This window comes from Triplophysa dalaica, chromosome 5 (assembly GCF_015846415.1).
Source record: "Triplophysa dalaica isolate WHDGS20190420 chromosome 5, ASM1584641v1, whole genome shotgun sequence".
Taxonomy (NCBI): Eukaryota; Metazoa; Chordata; class Actinopteri; order Cypriniformes; family Nemacheilidae; genus Triplophysa; species Triplophysa dalaica.
The window spans coordinates 12781053-12802038 of NC_079546.1; the positions used below are offsets into that span (position 1 = coordinate 12781053).

A 20986-nucleotide genomic window follows, 5' to 3' on the forward strand; every position below is an offset into this window, starting at 1 on the left:
AGTCAGTCTTGTTCACAGAGTGGATCAGATTGACCTCAGACCGTTTCTATGAAGATGGGACTTCTTAGAACCAGTAACTCAACAACCCTTTTTATTGAGACACGAGGCTGCGGTGTTAAAGTTTTAGGGTTGAAAAAAAATAACAGGAATTGATTGCAGTCACAACCCCCTCTTTCTTCCCAAAAGGCACCATTTGCCCTTCTCAAGATCACAGTGTGCTTATATAGTGATCAACCACTATTTCCAGAGATGGTTGTTTATTATTTGTCCAGTACAGAGGGGGGTTAAAGGTGGCCCTGATTGGTCAATTTGAATGTATCATGATAAGTTTAGTCACATGGTCAAGGAAAGGACATCAAGGAAATGTAAGATATGCTCTGTCTCTCTTCTCTCCTCTCCAGGAGCTCTTCTTCTAAACTTTCTTTCTTTTCTCTCAGGGAATCTCACATACATTTGGAAACTGTTACTTGTATATCATTCCATTTTATGCAATTGCTTTGTAACCATTTTACATCAGTTTAAGTCTGTCATTAAACACTTTATTTTCATATGTGCAAACTAGTGTTAATTTAATAATATTTATTGTTGTTTGCCTATAGCGGAAACAGCATATAACCTTCCATAAATGGTGGTGCGTGACATTAGACTAAACACCGGAATAATCACTGCGCTTATTTCTGGTATAAGTCGCAAAAAGGTGTAATTTGACAAGAAATTCACAGTTTTTTACCTAACGTTTCTTTAGTCATTTTGGCATCCCTATAGACTGAACCACTGTAGCGAAACCACCCTTACAAGGTGAAATATATATATCAATGTTTTTGGAAAATCGAAACAATGCCTCGACTGCAGTTAACTTCCGTTTTGTGTTTGTGTATCGGTCTGGCTAGTGTCTAATAACATAACTTGTACGTTTTATTTAATTTAATTTGTGTTAATACTAATATATGTTATTCACTTATTGTAAAATAAATGTATTTTTTTTATTTTGTTGTATGTTAATTTGATTAAGTAAACAATTTGTTGAATGCGTTGTGTATATTTGTTGTATTTAAAGAGTACATTACATGAGATCATAAAAATTACATTTCATGCAGTGTATTGGCTTTGAAAAAATGAAGTCGAATCTGAATCACACAAACGAGTCATCCATAGTCCGATTCGAGAAGCGCGGATTTATGTCACTACATAGTCCCCGCCTACTTTTGCTAGACTGTCCGGGAAAACTTCACTCTTCTCCCCTAAATATTGTATCTTTTTTTAATGTTTGGTTCTGTTCCAGTTTTGCCTGTGTTTATTCATTAGTTTCCAATGTTGTTAATTAGTCCCACACCTGTTTTTATTTCCCTTGATTGTGTTTATTATTAAAAGCCTGTTTTTGTTCTTATACGCGTGATAAATATTTACTCTAAATTATGCATTATTACATGTAACTAACCATACCCTTGTTGTTAGCACAAGTAGTACATTATTATTACTCTGTACTTACATGTACATTTACGTTTATATTTACATTCACATTCACATTTACATACATTTACATTTAGTAATTTAGCAGACTTACACTGTAATAAGAGCACTTATTGTTAAAGTTGCTTTCAGGTTTTAAAAGGAAATTCTTAACCAAAAACTTCTACTGCTATTTCAAACTATTAGTGGTAAGATAAAATGTTACTATGAGGCCTGGAATGCATCTTTAAGAGACATGAGAAGAGAGCTGATTACATAACCACATCCAATGACAAAACACAAAAAAAGTGTTGGATTGTAAGGATTGTAATCAGTGACAAAATCCCAAAATCCATAAATTAACATGACTGACAAAAGTATAGACTTGGAATCAGTATTCTATACGTGAAAGAATTGATGAACTCATAAATGATCATAATTAGGAGCCAAATAAGGTACTATAATAAAATAGGTTTAATTTTAATGAGATGTCAAAGGATTTTATCAGCAGATCAAAAGATACCACATGACCATTTGAGACAAGGAATTTAAATTGTAATTGGCAGGACACCAGGAAGCAGCAGAAATCAGAGTAGAGTTTTGGTGACAGAGATTAAATGTCAGGTCTCAGGTCTGATTTTCTGTCTTTTCTGTCTCCGTGCTTGTGTTTGTGTTGAGCATGTGGCGTTGTTTTGAAAGTTCAACACATGCTCGGAGTCTGTGTCTTTGTGCTCCGCCCACTTGTTATCTCACGCTGCTACTTAGCCCCTTAATTAATCCCCTGCATTTTTCTGTCCTGTATCAGACCGTTTTGTATGGCTAACTACACTACTCTAACTACTACTAGGTCTAGTCTTGATAGCCTTGTCTTGATGGATTATTAGTCTTAGCTTGTCAAGTCTTGCCCAGGATCCAGTGTTTTGTTCTGTGCTGTACCCCCAGATCTCTGCCCGGCCTTCCAGCGACAGTAGCGGTCCTGTCACGGGCCTCAGTGCCTGCTACCCATCACTCATCCTCCCTTGTGAGCTTCTTCTCCAAGCCAGGGGAGGGGGGTTCAGGTGTCCTGGTGCGGTCTACATATCTCCGGAAGAGGGTTTGTCTCTCCCCAAGAGGTTTCCTTTTTTCCCGTCACGGGGTAGTCCACGCCAGAGCTTTCTCATGTTGTCCCCGGGACCATCCCAGCCCCTCGCCACCAGTGCCACCCTACCGTAGCCATCTCTCCCCCTGTGGCCGAGCGCTCAAGCCTGCTGCCCCCTCCCCAAGGACTGTCTCCTTTGCTTAACCCACAGTGACTGTCTGACTCTTGTTTTTGCCCTGTCTTGATTTAAAAAACTTTTGTTACCCCGGCAACTGATTCTGGTCTTTTACCTGAGATTTAAATACAGATTTGAATTTTGGGAAGACATTTGAATTGTGGTGACCGCTGGGCCTGGCCAATGTAGGTGGTTCAGTTTTTTACATATCATTGTGGGCACTTTTTTATCCCTACTATGTATAAAAACTTGTATACACCATGTGTACTGGTTTGACCTGCGTTATAAGAAGGTCCTTATATGTCCCTACATTGCCACGTTCCTTGTAATTTAAAATCCATTATGCAAACACACACACTTCCCAAACACAGTTCCACTAAGGCAATGCAACCATGAGATTATAAAATAATAATAACAACCTGGTGTAATGAATACAGCCCCAGAAAAATTTTAAGACCATTTCATATATCGTTTTTAATTTTATTTTAAAATGTACTATTTGTAGGTATGTTGTTTGATTAAAATTACTTTTTTCCCATTTTGTGAACACTACAAACATTTCTCCCAAATTTCAAATTAAAAATGGTTTATTTTTTCATTTATTTGCAGAAAATGTATACTAGAGAAACAGGACAAAATAACAAAAAGGATACTCTGTTTTTTTTCAGACCTCAAATACTGCCATGCAAAAAAATTATATTCACCTTTAAGCATTAAAACTGTAATATTTGTACATTACAGTTCAAAAGAGTTTTTTATTGTGATAACCTCAATTTTTATCACAGTTTTCATGTCTTGTCAAGCTGTACATTTTTCACATGTTGGATGTCTTTGTTACTTCTAAAGTTTGATTTTATTGAAATTTAACAGACACTGGAATGACCACAATACATCTAGTGAAATGAAAGGAACATTTGGAATGGTCTCTTAATTTCTTCCGTGGCTGTATATATATAATATTTCAAAACAAACCGGATGTCATTATGGTTGTATAGTCATACAGAAAACCATTCTCCCTGAAGCTTTTTCAATTCAATTCTAGTTCATTTATATAGCGCTTTTCACAATGTCGAGCTCAGGAGGAAGCAGAGGTGAGGTCATCCATGCTAACCCAGGCAGCCGTGAGTATTGGGTGGCAGTGTACGCACTGCCTCCTCTCCAACGGGTGCGGTTGGATACGTGGTTCCCGGGGACACAAGGCGTGTAGGACTTTGGCATCGCTGGTGTCGAAGGCTTGCGCTGACGCTGGCCAGGCTGCCTCCTCTCTTGACGCCATGGCCATCCAGCAGGTCCACCAGGCCAAGGCGTTGAGAGAGCCCCTCACGAGGGTAAGGCCGACCGGGGTATTATGCAGGATCTCCATACCACCACTGACCACTCTCTACGGGCGACCAAGGTGGCGGCACAGGCCCTGGGTCGGGCGATGTCCACGGTAGTGGTCTCCTGGACCACCTCTGGCTGAACCTTGCGCAGATGAGTGACACAGAGAAAGTCCGCTTTCTTAATGCACCCGTCTCGCAGGGTGGGCTGTTGGTGACACCGTTAAGGATTGCGCTCAGCAGTTTTCGACGGTGAAGAAGCAGACACTGGCGATTAGCCACATTTTACCGCGCCTCGACTCGGCCGCCCAGAGGCCTCCGAGATCCCGCGCGATGTCTGCTTCCCGGCACCCCAGGAACCCCCGGACATCGGCTCCGGTTCCTGTGCCCCCAGCACAGGCAGCACCCCGGAAGCGGAGGTCGAGGGGGAAACCTCGACCCTGTCACCAACCTTCTCGCAAGAAGAGACACTGAAGAGTTTTTTTTCGTTCTTCCCGGGTGTACTTTGCAGCCGATCCCACACTCCATTGGACTGTGCTCGATCTCACGTCTTGGCGAGGCGTGGTCACTACCTACGTTACGCAAGGCAGGTAAGTAGCCATCCAGATCTTGCCCCCTGAGGGCAGGTTGGCTCCACCAGCCGATGAACCACCCCCCGTGGGAATGGTGAAGCAGACAGTCCCCTTGGCCCCCTGCAGTCCCTGGGAGCTTGAAAGCTGCCCACACTGTCTCAGTGGCTAATGAGGATGGTCCGTCTTGGCTATTCGATCCAGTTCGCCAGAAACCCTCCCAAGTTTCGGGGCATCCTCTCTACCTCTGTCAAAGGCAGGGACGCCTCCATACTTCGGGTAGAGGTCACCACCCTTCTGGCGAAACAGGCATGGAGTTCGTCCCTCAGGCCAAGATGTTCAGCGGGTTTAACAGCCCGTACTTCCCAAAAGAGACAGCGGGTCCCGCCCCATTCTAGATCTGTTTACCCTGAACAAGCACCTTCACAAGCTGCCGTTCAGGATGATCACCCAGAGGTGCATCCTGACATAAATCGGGTGTCAGGATTGGTTTGTGGCAATCGACCTGAAGGACGCTTACTTTCATGTCTCGATCCTCCCTCGACACCGGCCGTTCCTACGGTTCGCGTAGGAGCGGGCATTTCAGGAAGGAGTCCTCCCTTTCAGTCTGTCCCTGTCCCAACGGGTCTTCACGAAGATCGTGGAAGCCGCCCTTTCTTCCCTCGGGGAAATAGGTGAGCTGGTACGGAACTATTTCGACGACTGGCACACTCGCGAGATCTGTTGTGTACACAAAGGGACCTGGTGCTCCGGTACCTAGATCGATTGGGACTACAGGCCAACCGAAAAAAGGAGCAAACTTTCCCCAGTGCAGAGCATCCTCTTTCTCGGCATGGAACTCAACTCTGTCACCAGGTCGGCGCGACTGTCCGCAGTGTGCACCCAGTTGGTATTGAACTGCCTGGAAAAATTCACTGAGGTCCAGAAAAAGGTGACGACGGCCACCCCCTGCAGGGGTAGAGGTGCAGTGTGCAATTGAAACGCAGTAGCGGGGCGCAGGACGGGCCCCCGCCTGCGCTGGCATGCCAATTGCCTAGAGTTGTGGGCTGTGCTACTTGCACTGAGGAGGCTACGACCTTTCGTGCAGTACAAGCACGTGCTGTCCGCAGCACTACTATCATCAGGGTGGTTTACACTCATGGCAGCTAACACGACTTGCCCTCCTCCTGTGGAGTCAACAGGTGATCCGCTCCCTGCGGGCCACACATATCCCGGGCAAACTGAACCAGACAGCCGACGTGCTTTCTCGTCAGTATACGCCTCGCGGAGAGTGGTGACTCCACCCCCGCGCAGTCCAGCTCATTTTGATGCTGTTCGGACAGGCACAGGTAAAACTGTTCGCCACCCGCAACACCACCATTGTCCGCTTTGGTACTCCCTGTCCGAGGCCCCCCTTCGGCACGGATGCCCTTGCCCACAGCTGTGTACGCCTTCCCCCTCCCAATGGCGAGCAGACAGCTCTAACCGGGCCTGTTGCTACCGAACGTCTGTAACACCCCCTCCGTGGGCTGTTCCGTCTGATGTATCCTCATGAAATGGTTCCCACGCCTGGTAACCCATGATTTCCCCTAGTTGACCAATCTGGACTCCCATTACAAATCCATATATGTGGAAAAAATGTGTCTAATAATATCAACAAGTGCTGGACTGGACACTGAAATACAGTACATATTTTGTAATTTCATCAAGCGTGAATTAAAATAGTTTTATACTTACAATCTAAAATACTATTTAATAAACTAACATGAACATTTATGTATGTTGATTACTTCCATAATAAAACAGCTAACTAATAGATCATTTCATCATTTGATGTTAATTTAATTTAATTTGATTTTATTTATTTTTATTCAAAAATAGCAAAAAGAGATGTTGTGTCTCTATGATGCTATATCGAGGAGTTGACATGTTGTTTGATCCCATATTTGCTGATATTTTATTGTTTAGTCAATTTTTTTGCCATTTTTTGTAGAGAGCAGCCTACATTGTCCCCAAGACAAAACAACTCTGTCTATGTCTCACAATGATTCAGAGGACCCGCAAAAAGACCTACTAATTTTTCTTTGTGGTTCCCAGAACAGGCTGGAAAAGTGAATTACCTAACTGGTCCACAGAGGGAGGCTGTGGGGCCTAAAAATAAACAATTACCAGCACATCTCCTCAATTTATATTGCCCTCAGACTCACTAGTAACACACAGATTATCTTATTTTGGGCACATTCTCTTAGTGATATATTAATGGAATCCAAAATAATAATTATAGCTTACATCAATTAACATGAACTGATACAGATACTGTATTTGTGTTGTACATCAGATTTGAAAACAATATATTTACATAGTTTTATAAATTGCTATAGATTTTTTATACAGTTCAAAAGAGTCAAGACATTATACGAATAAGGTGCGTTAAATCGAGCCTGCTTGCGGACCATTGCTATTTTAGATTAGTAAAATTCAAACTCTGAAAGCGCTTTTGATTATAGAAAACAAATAAAATATTGGCCTCAAAATTATGGGTGAAAAATAAACTAAGATTAAAATGTTGCCTAAACTGAAAAAGTTTGAAGCACTAAAATGACAATAATAAATAACAATACAATTTATTAATCTTATATAGCACCTTAAAAAATAAAATAGTAAATAATAAAATTACAAATGCATAAAACAAATTTGCCAAATATTTAACTAAAATTAATATAAAAATGAAAAATATAAAACTAAAAGCCAATTTAAAATTGGAATTAAAATGAAATAAAACCTGTGTCCACCTATATGAACATCAACAAAATGTAGTCATTATTAATATACGTTACTATTATAACAGTCATTCTTTTTTTTTTAAATATAAATTAATGCATATTTAATGAATTATTGAATATTAAATTCAGTTTTATTATTTGTAATTTAATGTCTTTAATTTGGAAAAACGGAGGAAAAATATTCACGATTCATCTTGCACTTTACAAAATTTTTGGTTAAATCAAATGCTCTCTTTGACAATATCCCTCTTCTACCATTAGCAAATCTTTTTATAACTTCTCCAAGTACATCCGTTTTATAGAGTAGTGAGTAAGGGAGAGAGTTTTCCATAGCCTTTGTTCAGAAGCTTCTGTGGCTTTACTACTCACCTCAGTTTGCTTTAAAGAGAGACAGTGTGTGTAGGTTGAGATTCTCATTAAGATGAGTAGGTTCATAGAAAAATGTAGAGCTGTGATCGTGATTAGGGGAATCATATGGGTGACACAATTTATGCTATACTTCCTCTGCATCCAGCCACACACATCTATGCCATCACCCACATACAGATTTTAACTCATTTTAAACCAGCCAGTGCATTTTATTGAGGAGGTGTTTGCTGTTAAGCTGAAGACAAAGATGTCTTTTTTGCATTTTCTGACCTCACTAAATAAAATTCCAATTCACCTTTCTGATAAATCAGTCACATCATTCTGTCATCATACATTTGAATTTTGTTGAAACTGATTTTCTATGACGGTTGTTTGTTTCATGTCACTTCAACAACCTAAATGTCTTTATTTTTTACATAATGCTGCATCTACTTAAGGAAAAGACTCTAACAAGATCAAATAATGACCTTGTTGGTTTGATGCTGGCTCATCAGTTTCATTTTGAGCAACAGATGAAACCAAAGTGCAATTTAAGTGGTCATTGCCAGAGAGTGGACATAACTCAATCATAGCTTAATCTAGACTAAATTTGTCATTCCTAGTTTACTGCCCAGTTGTCCAATAGCACCGTACTACAAAAAGCATTTTTGGCTCTATATGTTAAAAAATGACATCCTAATGGCAAAAGAGCTCCGCAATTTCTGTTTATGGCCGTGTACAGTGATCTCAGAAGAACAGGCTTGGCTAGCCTTTCATTGGGTACGTTTCAAGGTCGGTGAGCATCTAATGATTCAGCTCTCTTAGATGTCGGTGAGCATTTTGTCTTTTCTGGAGACTTGACATGAAAAGTGTTTTATTAAAAGAGGCAATTTTGGAATACTAATGAGGATTATTTTTAAAAAATTGCACAAAAAGAGTAGACAAATACCTTGTACCTTGAAAATTCCCAAAAGACTTTATATATAAATCAACAGTTTAATGATTGTATATCAGAATAAAAGCTAATGCTTATTGCTTACTACAGAATTCTTCTCAACATTTTTAATTTACATAGTCTGTAAAGTTTTAGATACTGTCCTCTAAAATGTGACCTGAATTCATATAGAAACATATTTATGTTAACTTATTTAGCTTTGAGTAATATGTTTATTTGGAGTGCTGACATCATTTTACCCAAACAAACAAGACTTTAGACCACCGATATAAAAAGTTTCTCTGATTAAACTGCAGGCAGCAATAGATAGTTTATATATATATATATTATATATAAACTATATGTTCTGGAAATGTCAAAGCTTTTATGTGCATGTTGCAAGTTTGTCCAATTATTGGCTTAATTTTGCTGCTGACATTCATTAGCATCAGCCCTTTAATTCTGGAAACCACATGTCTGGAATATAAAATAGCATGTTGAAATAGCCCTGTGAACTTGGCTAACCTGAGTCAGACTACATGAGAAATAATAGACAGAAGCTGAGGATCAATATATTCTCATTCTTTTGCAAAGGCAGAAATACATTTTCATTTCAAATGCTGTGATGTGGTTCTATTGTTGTTTTGTTGTCTTGTTCAGCTATCGGTTCCCTGAAGTAGCCACAAATATTTGTGTTACGAGCTGGCTTGTAATTAGTTATGGGACACAGGGAGCCTGTGTTGTTCTCTCTCTCTCTCATTCTCTATCTTTCTCATTCATCTTAACCTTTCTGGGATGTGATCAGTCATTGGACCGTTATGACATGGTATGTTGACAGAGGAACTCTGTAAATAATGAATTTCCAGGTCAATATTCCAAGTTTTACCTGTCACAGAAAAAGGCCAAAAATTATGAAATCCTTAGATGTTTTTTTCCTGTAGTCTGTTGACAGCTTGGGATTTCTTCATTTATATTTGCCACGGCAAGCATCATTACAGATATATCTGTTGGTTGTATTGTATATTGTCATCCTTCACGCACCCTCAGATTGTTCAAAACCTGTATAATATATTTGTTCTGCTCAACACAAAGGAAGATATTTGGAAGAATGTCAGAAACAGATCTCATCTCCCATTTACTGCCATAGTAGGGAAAATAAATACTATGGGAGTCAGTGGGGGATAAGATCTGTTTTGGTTACTGACATTTTTCCAAGAATTCCTTTGTATATTATAGTAAATATTCCTGACTCTTTCCTTGGAGGTGAGGATGTCTATTTGGAGATTTTCAAGTAGCAGTAATACAGTGAACAAACATGTACTTCATATTTGCACATCCAGATACAAATGCATGTATTTGGTTCTTTTTTTCACACTTTAATAACATGACTCATAATGCTGTATTTGAAAATCACATACTCTATCAACAGCTGCTAGAGTCAGTGACACAAGCTTTGGCAGCAAACACGGAAATATGGTGGACAGCTTGCTTTATATATTTAAGCAGTAAATAAGGACAGGGAGAACAAAGAATTGGCAACATGCCAAACAGATCTGATAGTCCAGTCCAAACTTACACTGCAGTTGAACCAATGATATGTCAGACTGGTTTGGATGCTCAAAAGAGAGATTTTTTTCTTCTCTGCTATATATACACAGATGAAGGGACAAACAGGTAATCACACACAGGTGAAACATAGGCATGATAATGAGACAAAGCATGATGGGAACTGGAGTCCTTACAAAACATAGACAGAACACATAGTGGTATGGCACCCTCAGGTGGCGAACAGAGGCGCCAGCACCAACGAGTGACATAGTCCCCCCCTTGAGGGCGGATTCTAGAAGCCCCAAAAAAATAACAAAATCCGGGAGGCCGGTGGAGAGGAGGTGGAACCGTGGGAGGGTTGGGTGGCCAGGCCCAAGAAGGTGAACAGGACCTGAGGCATTGAGCAGAAGCGGACCTGGGCCATGGTGCAGAGCCAGAGAAGGGCGGAGCTGGAGGCTTGGTCCAGGGCAGAGCTGGAAGCCACAGAGGTGCTGGCAGAGCTGGAAGGCATGGAGGCGCTGGCAGAGCTGGAAGCCACGGAGGCGCTTGCAGGGCTGGAAGGCAAGGAGCTGTGGTAGGGCTGGAATGCACTGAGGCGCTGGCAGAGCTGGATGGCACAGAGGTGCTGGTAGGGTTGGAAAGCATGGAGGCCCTGGCAGGGCTGGAAGGCACGGAGGGGCTGGTAGGGTTGGAAAGCATGGAGGCCCTGGCAGGGATGGAAGGCACAGAGCAGCCATCTTAACTGAGGAAGGGAACTCAGAAGCGTCCATCTTGGACGAGGCAGGAAACTCAGAGAAGTCCATCCAGTAGTGTCGTTGCATATGTGTATTAACGTTAAAGTCAGAGTAAAGTGATATTTAATTATGTGTTCTGAGTTTGTCACACAACAGAAAAGTCGGTTATAAACTCCCCAGCCAAATTTGAATGGAGAAAAAAACATCCAACTAAACAAACTAAGTTATCAAAATTTTGGAAAAATAAGCAGGATTCTTTGCTCTCAAACGCTGGGGGCGTGTCCACTGTTGGCGCTGTTGGCACTGAAGCCTGGCCCACTTGGGTTTGCTCAAACTGAGTCCCCTGTTGGCTATATGTGAAGATTTTTATGGGAAGATTTGAATTCAATCACGAGTGAATGACGAGTCAATGCAAGCAATATTCGCTGATAGATAATTCACAACAAACAAACAAGTAAGATATGTTTAGTTGGGCAGAGTGAGAGTGTGAAAGAGCCTGAAAGCGTGTGCATGAGAGTTTACATCCCCTGAGCTCGTGATTGAGCAGATGCCTGATGCTGAGCGCTCTAGGTACAAGGGAGGGACCAAGCTTGCTCAGACCTCCATTGCCTCATGGATCCCCATTTAGCCCCGCCCAAAAAAATCCAGAATAGAGAATGGGTGAAAAACTGTTTAACTTTTAACTCCACAATTCAGTACTACAAACTTCTGTGGCTTTTTAATGTGTTCAGCAATACATTTCTAACATCAACAGAATTGTCTTCACACGGACTTTACAGTAATTTGAACACTTACATCTGCCTTTTTTACAGTGTTCCTCTTCAAAATGAATCTGTGTTTTGAACAACTTAGACGAGATAATGATTGAGTGAGTAATTAATTAAGACTCTTGCTGTCATTTACTGGCCGTTTCAGTTTTATATTTAAAGTAAGCCAAACATTTCCTTTTCTAAACATTGCAGCTTGTTTAAATATAATTTGTCACACATTTTATTGAGTTCCCACGTGAAAATAGTGTACTTTAGTATAGACGTTACTAAAATTCCTTGACACTAGTGTTTTTGAGTCTTAACAACTTATAAAATATAAGTTACCTGGATGTTAATTCAACTAAAACAAAAAAATGTGTCTACAGTTTGCAGCAAGTTCATCTTGTTTTTAAGTTGACCCTTTTAAGTTGAATTAACTCAAAATTTTAAGGCAACCGGGTAATTTATTGTTTTAAGTTTAACCAACAAAAAGCGACAAATACTTACAGTAAAGCAAAACTACAGAATTTGCATAAATGTTTCCAATCACTATAGTTAATATAATACAGGTAACTATAATCAATACAAAATGTTTCATTTAGATTTGTTTTAGATTTCAATTACACAACATCGCAATACCCACGCGATATCAAGGTACTTCTGCCGGTATAGTATCATTAAAATCTGTGGATCAGGGTGAAAAGGCTATTTTAAAATGAATAGGTGCACCTTTAAATGACAATTGGAAAATTGCTGCATGTAAACACGCATTTATGTGATTGGCTACAGTGCTGGCATCATCTTCCACGGATCCGCCCCCAGTCTCTCCCGCATCAGGACAATCACTCGCATCCCTAGAGCGTCAGCACGCCACAGCACATTGCTTCGGATCCAGACCACTCCAGCTCCAACAAGGCTTGAAGCTTTGACAATACAGTGATGGAGAGCTTGCTTGATAACCCCATGAAAGCCGTGCTTTATCTCAAAGAGCTGACCACCATTGTACAAAACCAGCAGAGTCTGATTCAAACCCAGCGGCAGCGGATAGACGAGCTCGAAAGGAAGGTTGAGGATCTCATCGGCGAGAATCGGCAGCTGAGAGATCCGCATCAATACCACCACCATCATCCGCACCACCACCACCCAGCACCGCGTACCAGCAGCCCTCAGCCGGGCACACATCCACACCAGCATCAGGCGACTCACGGTCAACCCCAGCAGCCGCCACCTCCACCGACGCAGCAGCAGCAACAGCAGCACCCGTCAAAACAGGCGCAGCATCCCCCGGCAGCACCAATACATCACCCGCAGCATCTGCAGCTTGTTCCTACATCCCCACCGTCTCTCAAACCGGCCCAGTCTAGCCCGGAGTCGGCGGAGGACGAGAAGAGGAGCCCGCCTTGCAAGTCTTTGGTTCCGCAGACACCATCGACACTGTGCCGGTCCGTCGGGCTGGCGAGGAAACCCGAGTAAGTGAACATCATATTCGTGAGAAACAGACAGCCCACCACACTGTGTAGCCGGTGATGATGCGGCATTTGCATTTATTGAAAAAAATAATTGAAGACATAGTTACAATTTTAAAAACGTAAATAATGCACTAGAAATGTGTTCACATTGGCTTATAATTTAACAGATTTATTCTATTCATAAATGTTATGTACACCTTTATAATCAATAATTCACAATTCAGGAGACCTTCAATAGATATTATTGTTATGCTTTAGTGCATTCTGTTTAGCATACGTACTATATAATAGTACATTACAACAGTGGTTGCAGCAATTTACATTGATTTATAAATATACATCCATATTAAATACACCTTTATGCAGCATTATTTAATAAAGAATACTGGAATTTGAACAGAAATATTACTGCAACATATATTATAATGTACAATAAATCTCAACAGATTAAAAATAACAAAACTAGATTTATTACAAATCTTTATGTAGGACATCAAAAACTATTTTAAATATTTTAATCATCAATCATTCAAAACCCTTGTGAGCTCTGTTACTTTCACAGTAGCTTGAGATTTTACAAGAATGCACAATATAAGATTGTACTATTCACATAAACCCATAATATACAGGTAGGCTATATAATTGCATAATTTATTATGATTGCAATGTGGATTAGAATGTGGACGTTCGAAATTAAGGAAAGAACAAAAAGAGCAAACTCTTATATTTTATTCGATTGCTTTCAACTGAGCTCTGCAGTGTAATGAATATTAATGAAATACAGACAATCAACTGGACATCAGTGTATAGGTTTTCTGGGCCTTTTTACACACTGACAGGGTTTCGCCAAGCCAGCACTTGGAAAACCAACTCAAGCTGATTGTCTCGGCAAATCCTCTTTAATATCAAAGGTTTATTTTAGGGTTTTTCCATGAAATCTGCTAAACAAATAATATCCGGCTTTTATCCTGCTGTGATGTTTTGGTGTCACTAGACTGGACTGGCATATCTCAAAAATCTGAACCTGAGAATGATTGAATTTATGAATGACAATGGGGAACAAAATAAAGTAAATACTGTAGATGAATATCAAAATCATATTTTTGGAACCATTTATTTATAACTTCTGATGCGCATAGATATAGTGATTATATGTTTACAAAAGACATACAGCATGCTATTGGTTATGCTCTATCTCTGGTTCGAGTTAGATTTGATCTCTGGTTTGCGTTAGGCTATCTCTGATTAAATTAGGCTATATCTTCTTGAAGCTATCCTCTTAAGTAGGCATATTTGCAAATAGCTGATGACACACCGATTCACCACAGCTGGGAGCTGAAGGGGTAGAGGTCAGATGAACCTGCATGCCTTAGAATTAATGGTCAGGCTAAGATTAATTACAGTCATAAATCATACTCCAAGGTTAAAAGGGAAGGATTAAATAAACAACCAGATTTTGAGTAGAGTGGGGGTTTCCTTGAAATTGTCTTTTTCTGTCTGTGCCTCATACATATTGTTTAATGTTTTTAGATTTGTAAATGACACAAATGGAGTGAAATTGAATTTCAGATGTAATCCTTGTGCTGCTGATGTGATGATTTTGAAATTTTAATAATAGAAGCTGTAAGCGTGTAAGGCTCTCATGGGTGGGACTACAAATTATCTGTATATATTCCTGGTTTAGATGCTGGAAACATTTGGGATGATGTAATTACACAAGTGAACATATCTTTATAAAATTTATATTATATAAAATACGTTCACATTTATGTAAATAAACTGTCGAACTTGCATATTAGGGAATAGTTGACTGTCAAAAAATGGCATTGTCAATATGGCCACCAAGTCAACTTTTCTTTCCCCTGGGGAGGTTCTAGTGTGAATCGACATCCGGGGCATGGCCCAGAAACATCTATATACAGTATGTGTGCTAGAATACACATTTTGCATCTAAAAACGCTTTGAAAATGCTTGCCTGCCACATTCTCATTTCTTCCAAATCTCGGGATATTGTGCTGTTGTGGCGTCTGCAGTTGCTAAGCAACCATAAGTCAGAACCACCATAAAGTTTCTGACAAAAGATAAATGGATTTTCAGCACCGACGCGACCACATCGCTCTCTATTTAAACACTTTCTGCACAACTACATTTAAAATAAAGAACTTGCGCATGCAAAAGGTGTCATTACGCAAAATTTAAACGGCACCTTACTGATTTGTACAGGGCATGGTAATAAAAACATTTGTGGCTTAACTCAGACATTCGGGTCTTCAGTCCTCTTAGGCTACAGCTAGCTCCGCACCTGACCCTTATAGCACAGAATGTAAATTTTTTGCGACTGGAGGCTGCGTATTCAAAACAAAAACAAATGATAGCTTGATGGCGCTATGAAGAAGCATTGAATAAAACATAAAGAGAAGGGATGTTTCACTGAATACAATTACAAATTTCTTAAGATTTATACGTAGCATTTTTATGACTATTTAATTACACAAGTGAACAAAATATATAACAATGAAAATACATAATACTAGTGTTTTTGGGATATTTTAAAGGGACTGAATCTGGTGTAATTAGTGAGTAAAAATACATGCGCTCTAAACAAAGGTCATGATTTAAATATTAACTCACTTATGAACTTAAACACCAGATGAAGACTACATTGCATAAATGTAGGCCAATATTTTCAGCAAAGTTGCCTGATGTATTTCTCAGCTGATGTCACAGGACACGATTCACACACACTCAGGTTTGCCCGCCATCTGCTGTATTTGGCATCCGTGCTTGCTGAAACATCCAAACCCGTAGAATGATTCGAATGCCAGGAGTTATATATTGTTAAGCGGCATGTAAAAAATATGCCATCTCTGTGGATATAATACGTTTGATTTATATCCAAGCATGTGTTGTCTTATTAAAGCATCACAAATATTTCATGTATGCATCTGCCTTTTGCAATGAGTTGTTATTGAGCTGGTAATACGAGAAGGTCTTTGGACAGACATTGAATGCAGTATTTTATCAAGCTCAGAATATCAGAAAAAAGTAATTTTAGTGATTTTATATCACTTATATCACTATATCAACTTAACTCCTGCTATTGGCTAAGCAGTAGAAGGTCATTTTGTCGGTCCTAGTTGAGTCACTCAGACAAACAGACTGCAATTCTCTTTACTGCCACTATTCCATTTTTTTTTTTTAAAGGGATAGTTCAGCCAAAAACTCCAATTTGCTGTTTATCTACTGACCCTCAGGTCATCCGAGATGTAGGTGACATTTTTTCTTGAGTAGAACCATAAAGAAGATCGTTTGGTAAATCCGCAGCACCCTCTATGTTTCATTTAATGGGAGTCTATGTGGTCCACCTGTCTAAGTGTTCCTAAAGCACATAATTCCAAAAAGCGGCTTCTGGCGACATGTTGACGTTCCGTGAAGCGAATCATTTGATATTTTCATTAAACTGAAAGTCATCTTTAATAATATAAGCCATAATGTCGCAATCTTCTTCTTGTAGCATTTGGTGGCAAATGGCATATCAGCGCCTACGTTTAGCGCCACCTGCAGAAAGGGAGTGTTGCGGCTGTACAGTATGGCTAATATTATTAAAAATGACTACTTTATTATCAGCACAGTAATTTTGTCTTACACAATTTCATGTAATAAAATATGTATTCAATATTTTTATATGTAAACAGTACAATGTTCATTCATAAGTTGCAACCTCCTTGATAGTTTATTTTATTGTGTGGTTTTGGCCTCCCTTTGTGTCATTTCTTTCCATTCTAATAACGGTCTCATTATGTGTACCTGTTTTTGTGAAGTGGGCGCTTAAGGGGCCAAGTCGCTGTTGGGCAGCCCTTCAGCAGCCTCATAACACTACTGACTCTAACCTCAATTAGAAAACACAGGTGTTTGCCCATGTGATCTCAGACTTTTAAACATACACATTCATGTTAACATCTATAAACATGAGCACACGCACTTACTCTCATCACATATGCCACCTGGAAAACCCCAACTCCTGGTCTGCTCCTTGGCATAGTCTTGGCTCCCAACCCCTCCATATTTATCTGCAGCTGAGCATCTGCAGGCTTTCAATGTGTGCCAGGGCCTGTGAGTCTAGACGGAAACGTGGAAATGTTTGAAGAGCACTATAGCATATATTAGGAAAGACAGCTGAAGTCAAACTTGTCATGGAAAAAGTGGTTTAAGGTAGGGAAAATTGGCTTTGCCAAGCCCTTTAAACCTAATGGTCTCAAATCAGAAATGGCAACATCAGGGGTTGGGGTCAAGAAGGGGTCACCAAGTTAATTTGTTTAGGTATATTTGAGCAATATTGAAACAAAATATGAAAACAGGTTACATTAGTAAAATGGCAAATATTTCACTTTGAATCGAAATGGTTATCTTCAGCACTCAACATTAAGTAAGTTATCTTTGGTAACAGTGCATTTACCGCGAAAAGCTATTTTTTATTTTTTTTATTTAACATTTTTATGGATTGCTTTCATTAAAATCAACATAGATTGGAAACTTTTAAAACCTAAGTTAAAAACAAACTTTTGAAAAACGCCTACTCTGAAGGGTAGAAAGCATGCAGTTGACTTGACAGACACCCCATTTCTGTTTTGGAAAACATTATTTTCCACACTTACTCAAATTAAATGGATACAGTATGTGTGAATTCGCTGTCATAAATGTGAGAGATGCTGCTTTCCTCTGAAAGTTTATCTGCTGGTGTCACTGTTGGACAGTGTTCATTTAGAACGATGGCTGTTTTAGACACAATTTGATTTCATATTTTGAAAATTGTTAATAACTTTTATACCTTTTCCCTCCCTTAGAGAGACTAAACTGACTTTCCAAATACTGTTTTATGTCAGTTTAGTCTCTCTCTCTCTCTCTCTCTCTCTCTCTCTCTCTCTCTCTATTCATCCTTCTTTCAGCACATGCTTTTATATAAATTACATGATGCAGGCATTTATGGGTAATGTGCTGAAGTGCAATGAGGTCTTGTGTATATGTTATAGATTTATACATCGTATGTGGTGGTATTCAAATATTAGTTATAAATTCTAAGTTATAGAGACCCATTCAAAACTAGTATACAACAGTTAATACAGCCTACTGTAAAACCCGACAAGTTATGATAAATCAAACTGTTTTAGGAAACAAATACATATAAGTATTTTAAACTTAAATGGTTTAAGGCAATCGGTTTTCTCAAACGGTTTGAGTTATTGTTACATGTCGGGTTCGTGAGCTTTCAGATTTGTTTAATATCGTCATCATTATTTGATAATACATTTATGTACACCTAATTTGTTTGTGCACTGCTGCATAATGTTATGCTTTAGGAATAATCCACACAAATAGATTGTTTAATTTAATAATTAAATAAGTAAATGCCTTGTTTAAAAGAGATTTGCGTTCCAATAATACATTTTTTAACCTTATATTTAATAACCATGGTGCTTTATGCTATTGTTGTTGTTTCATAAAGCCAGTAATTTTACTATAATTATGAAGCAAAATCACACTGAAATCACGGTTTCCCTCACTCAGTCTCCAAGCAGCAGGTTTCCTGCAGGTTTTTCTCTGTGTGGATGCCAGACACGTTGCTCTGGTTATGACAGGGTGACTGACTTTGGCTTTTTGCGTGGCAGAAACCCAAATCATGAATATCACATTTTCTATTGAGTGCTTTTAGATTGCTTCATTTTTCTTTTCCCCCTTTTCCGTGTCTGTGCAGTCTCCACCAGCGACATCTGCAAAACCCTTGCACATCATTAGTCAGGACTGTACGTGCTCAGAGACTGGGATGTGGGGGGAGGGTGTGAAAAGGTGACTAAGCAAAGGTGACATTTGCAGCGCCCTCTTTGTACTGAATGGACAAAAAGGCAGAAAAAGATAGCTGTTGTGAAAGGTTGTAAACAGCAGTATGATCATAGAGTTGTTTTTACATAGTAAATGTAGAAAATAGACAATGTACAACTACTTTCCATTTTACAGTTTAGATTCAAACCTTCAATCCCGAAAAGAATAACAATGACTATGTAAATTGGCTTTGAATTTTTTGAAGAGGGATATTCAAAGGGAAAGCAAAGTGTTTAGGGTTTAGTCGAACAAAACTCAAGGGTCCATCTATTAAAGAGCCCCCAGGATATTAATATATCAGTAAGAAAACGTCTTGGTTACGTATGTAACCTCAGTTCCCTGATGGAGGGAACGAGACGTTGTGTCGAGAACGACAGATGGGGTTCGCCCTTGAGAACCAATCAACTCTGACTACTATAGAAAAGGCCAATGAAATTTGGCGAATGCAATTTGCATGCCGGGCTCCGCCCCCGGAAATCCGGTATAAAAGGAGGCCGGCGTGCAGCATTCACTTACCTTTGTTCTGAAGAGCCTGAGACCTCTCAAACTGCAGCAGAATACGATACGTGTTCGTGGCATAAGGGACACAACGTCTCGTTCCCTCCATCAGGGAACTGAGGTTACATACGTAACCAAGACGTTCCCTTTCTGTCGGTCTCTCGACGTTGTGTCGAGAACGACAGATGGGGTTGCCTATGGAAAACGCCACAACGCTGTATCGCGTCACAATCTCTAGCGAAGCGACGGTAACAAGCCTGGGCGTGTCATCTCGAAGCTTTCGTGAGACTGTAACCTTCCAGTGTGGTGGTCGGGGGGTTCCAGAGCTTTCTTGGAGAAAGATGGGTACAGCCCTGACCGGTAACTTTCACGGACGGGGCCTTAGCTCTCTATAGGCGAGAGGCCATCCAGATCAGTTTACACCGGGTAAGCGCGACTCTTAATCAGAGAAGCGCTACAGAGGCCACCTCCTACCCGTGGGGAGGAATATGGTGGATATAGGTATGGTCTCGTCCTTGGAGGAGAACGCATGGAACGTGCGGACTGAGTAGTTAACCGCGAGGTGGAGGCCCACCTGGGGAAGCTCATGGGTTACCAGGAGTGGGAACCATTCTCATGAGGATACATCAGACGGAACAGCCCACGGAGGGGGTGTTACAGACGTCCGGTAGCACTAGGTCCGGTTAGAGCTATCTGTGATAGCTCACATGGTATCCCGGCCTAAGGGGGAAGGCTGCTCTGCCCAGCCAGCCCCCAGGGGGTGCTTGTTTGGTGATGGATGGAATGCCTATTCTTAACCAGTGTCTGGGTAAGAAGGGAGGCTGGTGAGGTACCAGTTTCTTAGCGATGTGTTCGGGTAAGAAGAAAAGGTAAATAGCACACTGACCCAACCTGTTAGAGGGTGGAAAGGTGCTTTCGCAGGCATACGCCCCCCCGGATGCCAGTCCTACATGTCGCCACGCAGGACGTGGGCTGACACCGGGTTTACGCGAAGGTTGTTAACCCTTGCGAAGGTGTTTGGGCATAGCCCAACCCGCAGCTCTACAGATGTCTGCTAGAGAGGCGCTTCTGCCAGTGTCCAGGAGGTGGCTAAACTCCGTGTGGAGTGAGCCCTCACTGCCAATGGGCATGGGAGATTCTGAGATCGGAATGCCGTCGTAACGGCGTCCACGACCCAGTGCGCCAGCCTCTGTTTGGAGACAGCCTTCCCCTTCTGCTGTCCTCCAACAGACACGGAGCTGGTCAGAGCTTCAGAGCTCTGCGTGCGGTCCAGTACGTACTGGACACAACACTAATCGGGTTGGGTCTTCCTCCCCTATGGGGAGCGCCTGCAAGTTCACCACTTGGCCCCGGAGGGAGTAGTGGGAACTTCTTGGGCACGCATCCGGGCCTGGGTCTCAAGATAACGTGAGAGTTTCCAGGGCCGAGTTTAAGGCAATCCAGGGACACGGAGGATGCTCGGTGGTCCCCTACCCTC

The 20986-nt window shown here is 40.8% G+C and overlaps 1 protein-coding gene across 1 annotated transcript in view; it reads left to right on the plus strand.

The window, feature by feature from the left end:
• The window catches only part of iqsec3a (IQ motif and Sec7 domain ArfGEF 3a), a 189141-nt gene that overhangs the window by 71688 nt on the left and 96467 nt on the right, over positions 1-20986 (plus strand). Inside the window, exon 3 of the mRNA XM_056747447.1 lies at positions 12455-13134. Within this exon, the coding sequence (XP_056603425.1) occupies positions 12605-13134 (530 nt within the window). The 5' untranslated portion in view covers positions 12455-12604. The remainder of the gene's footprint in view (positions 1-12454; positions 13135-20986) is intronic.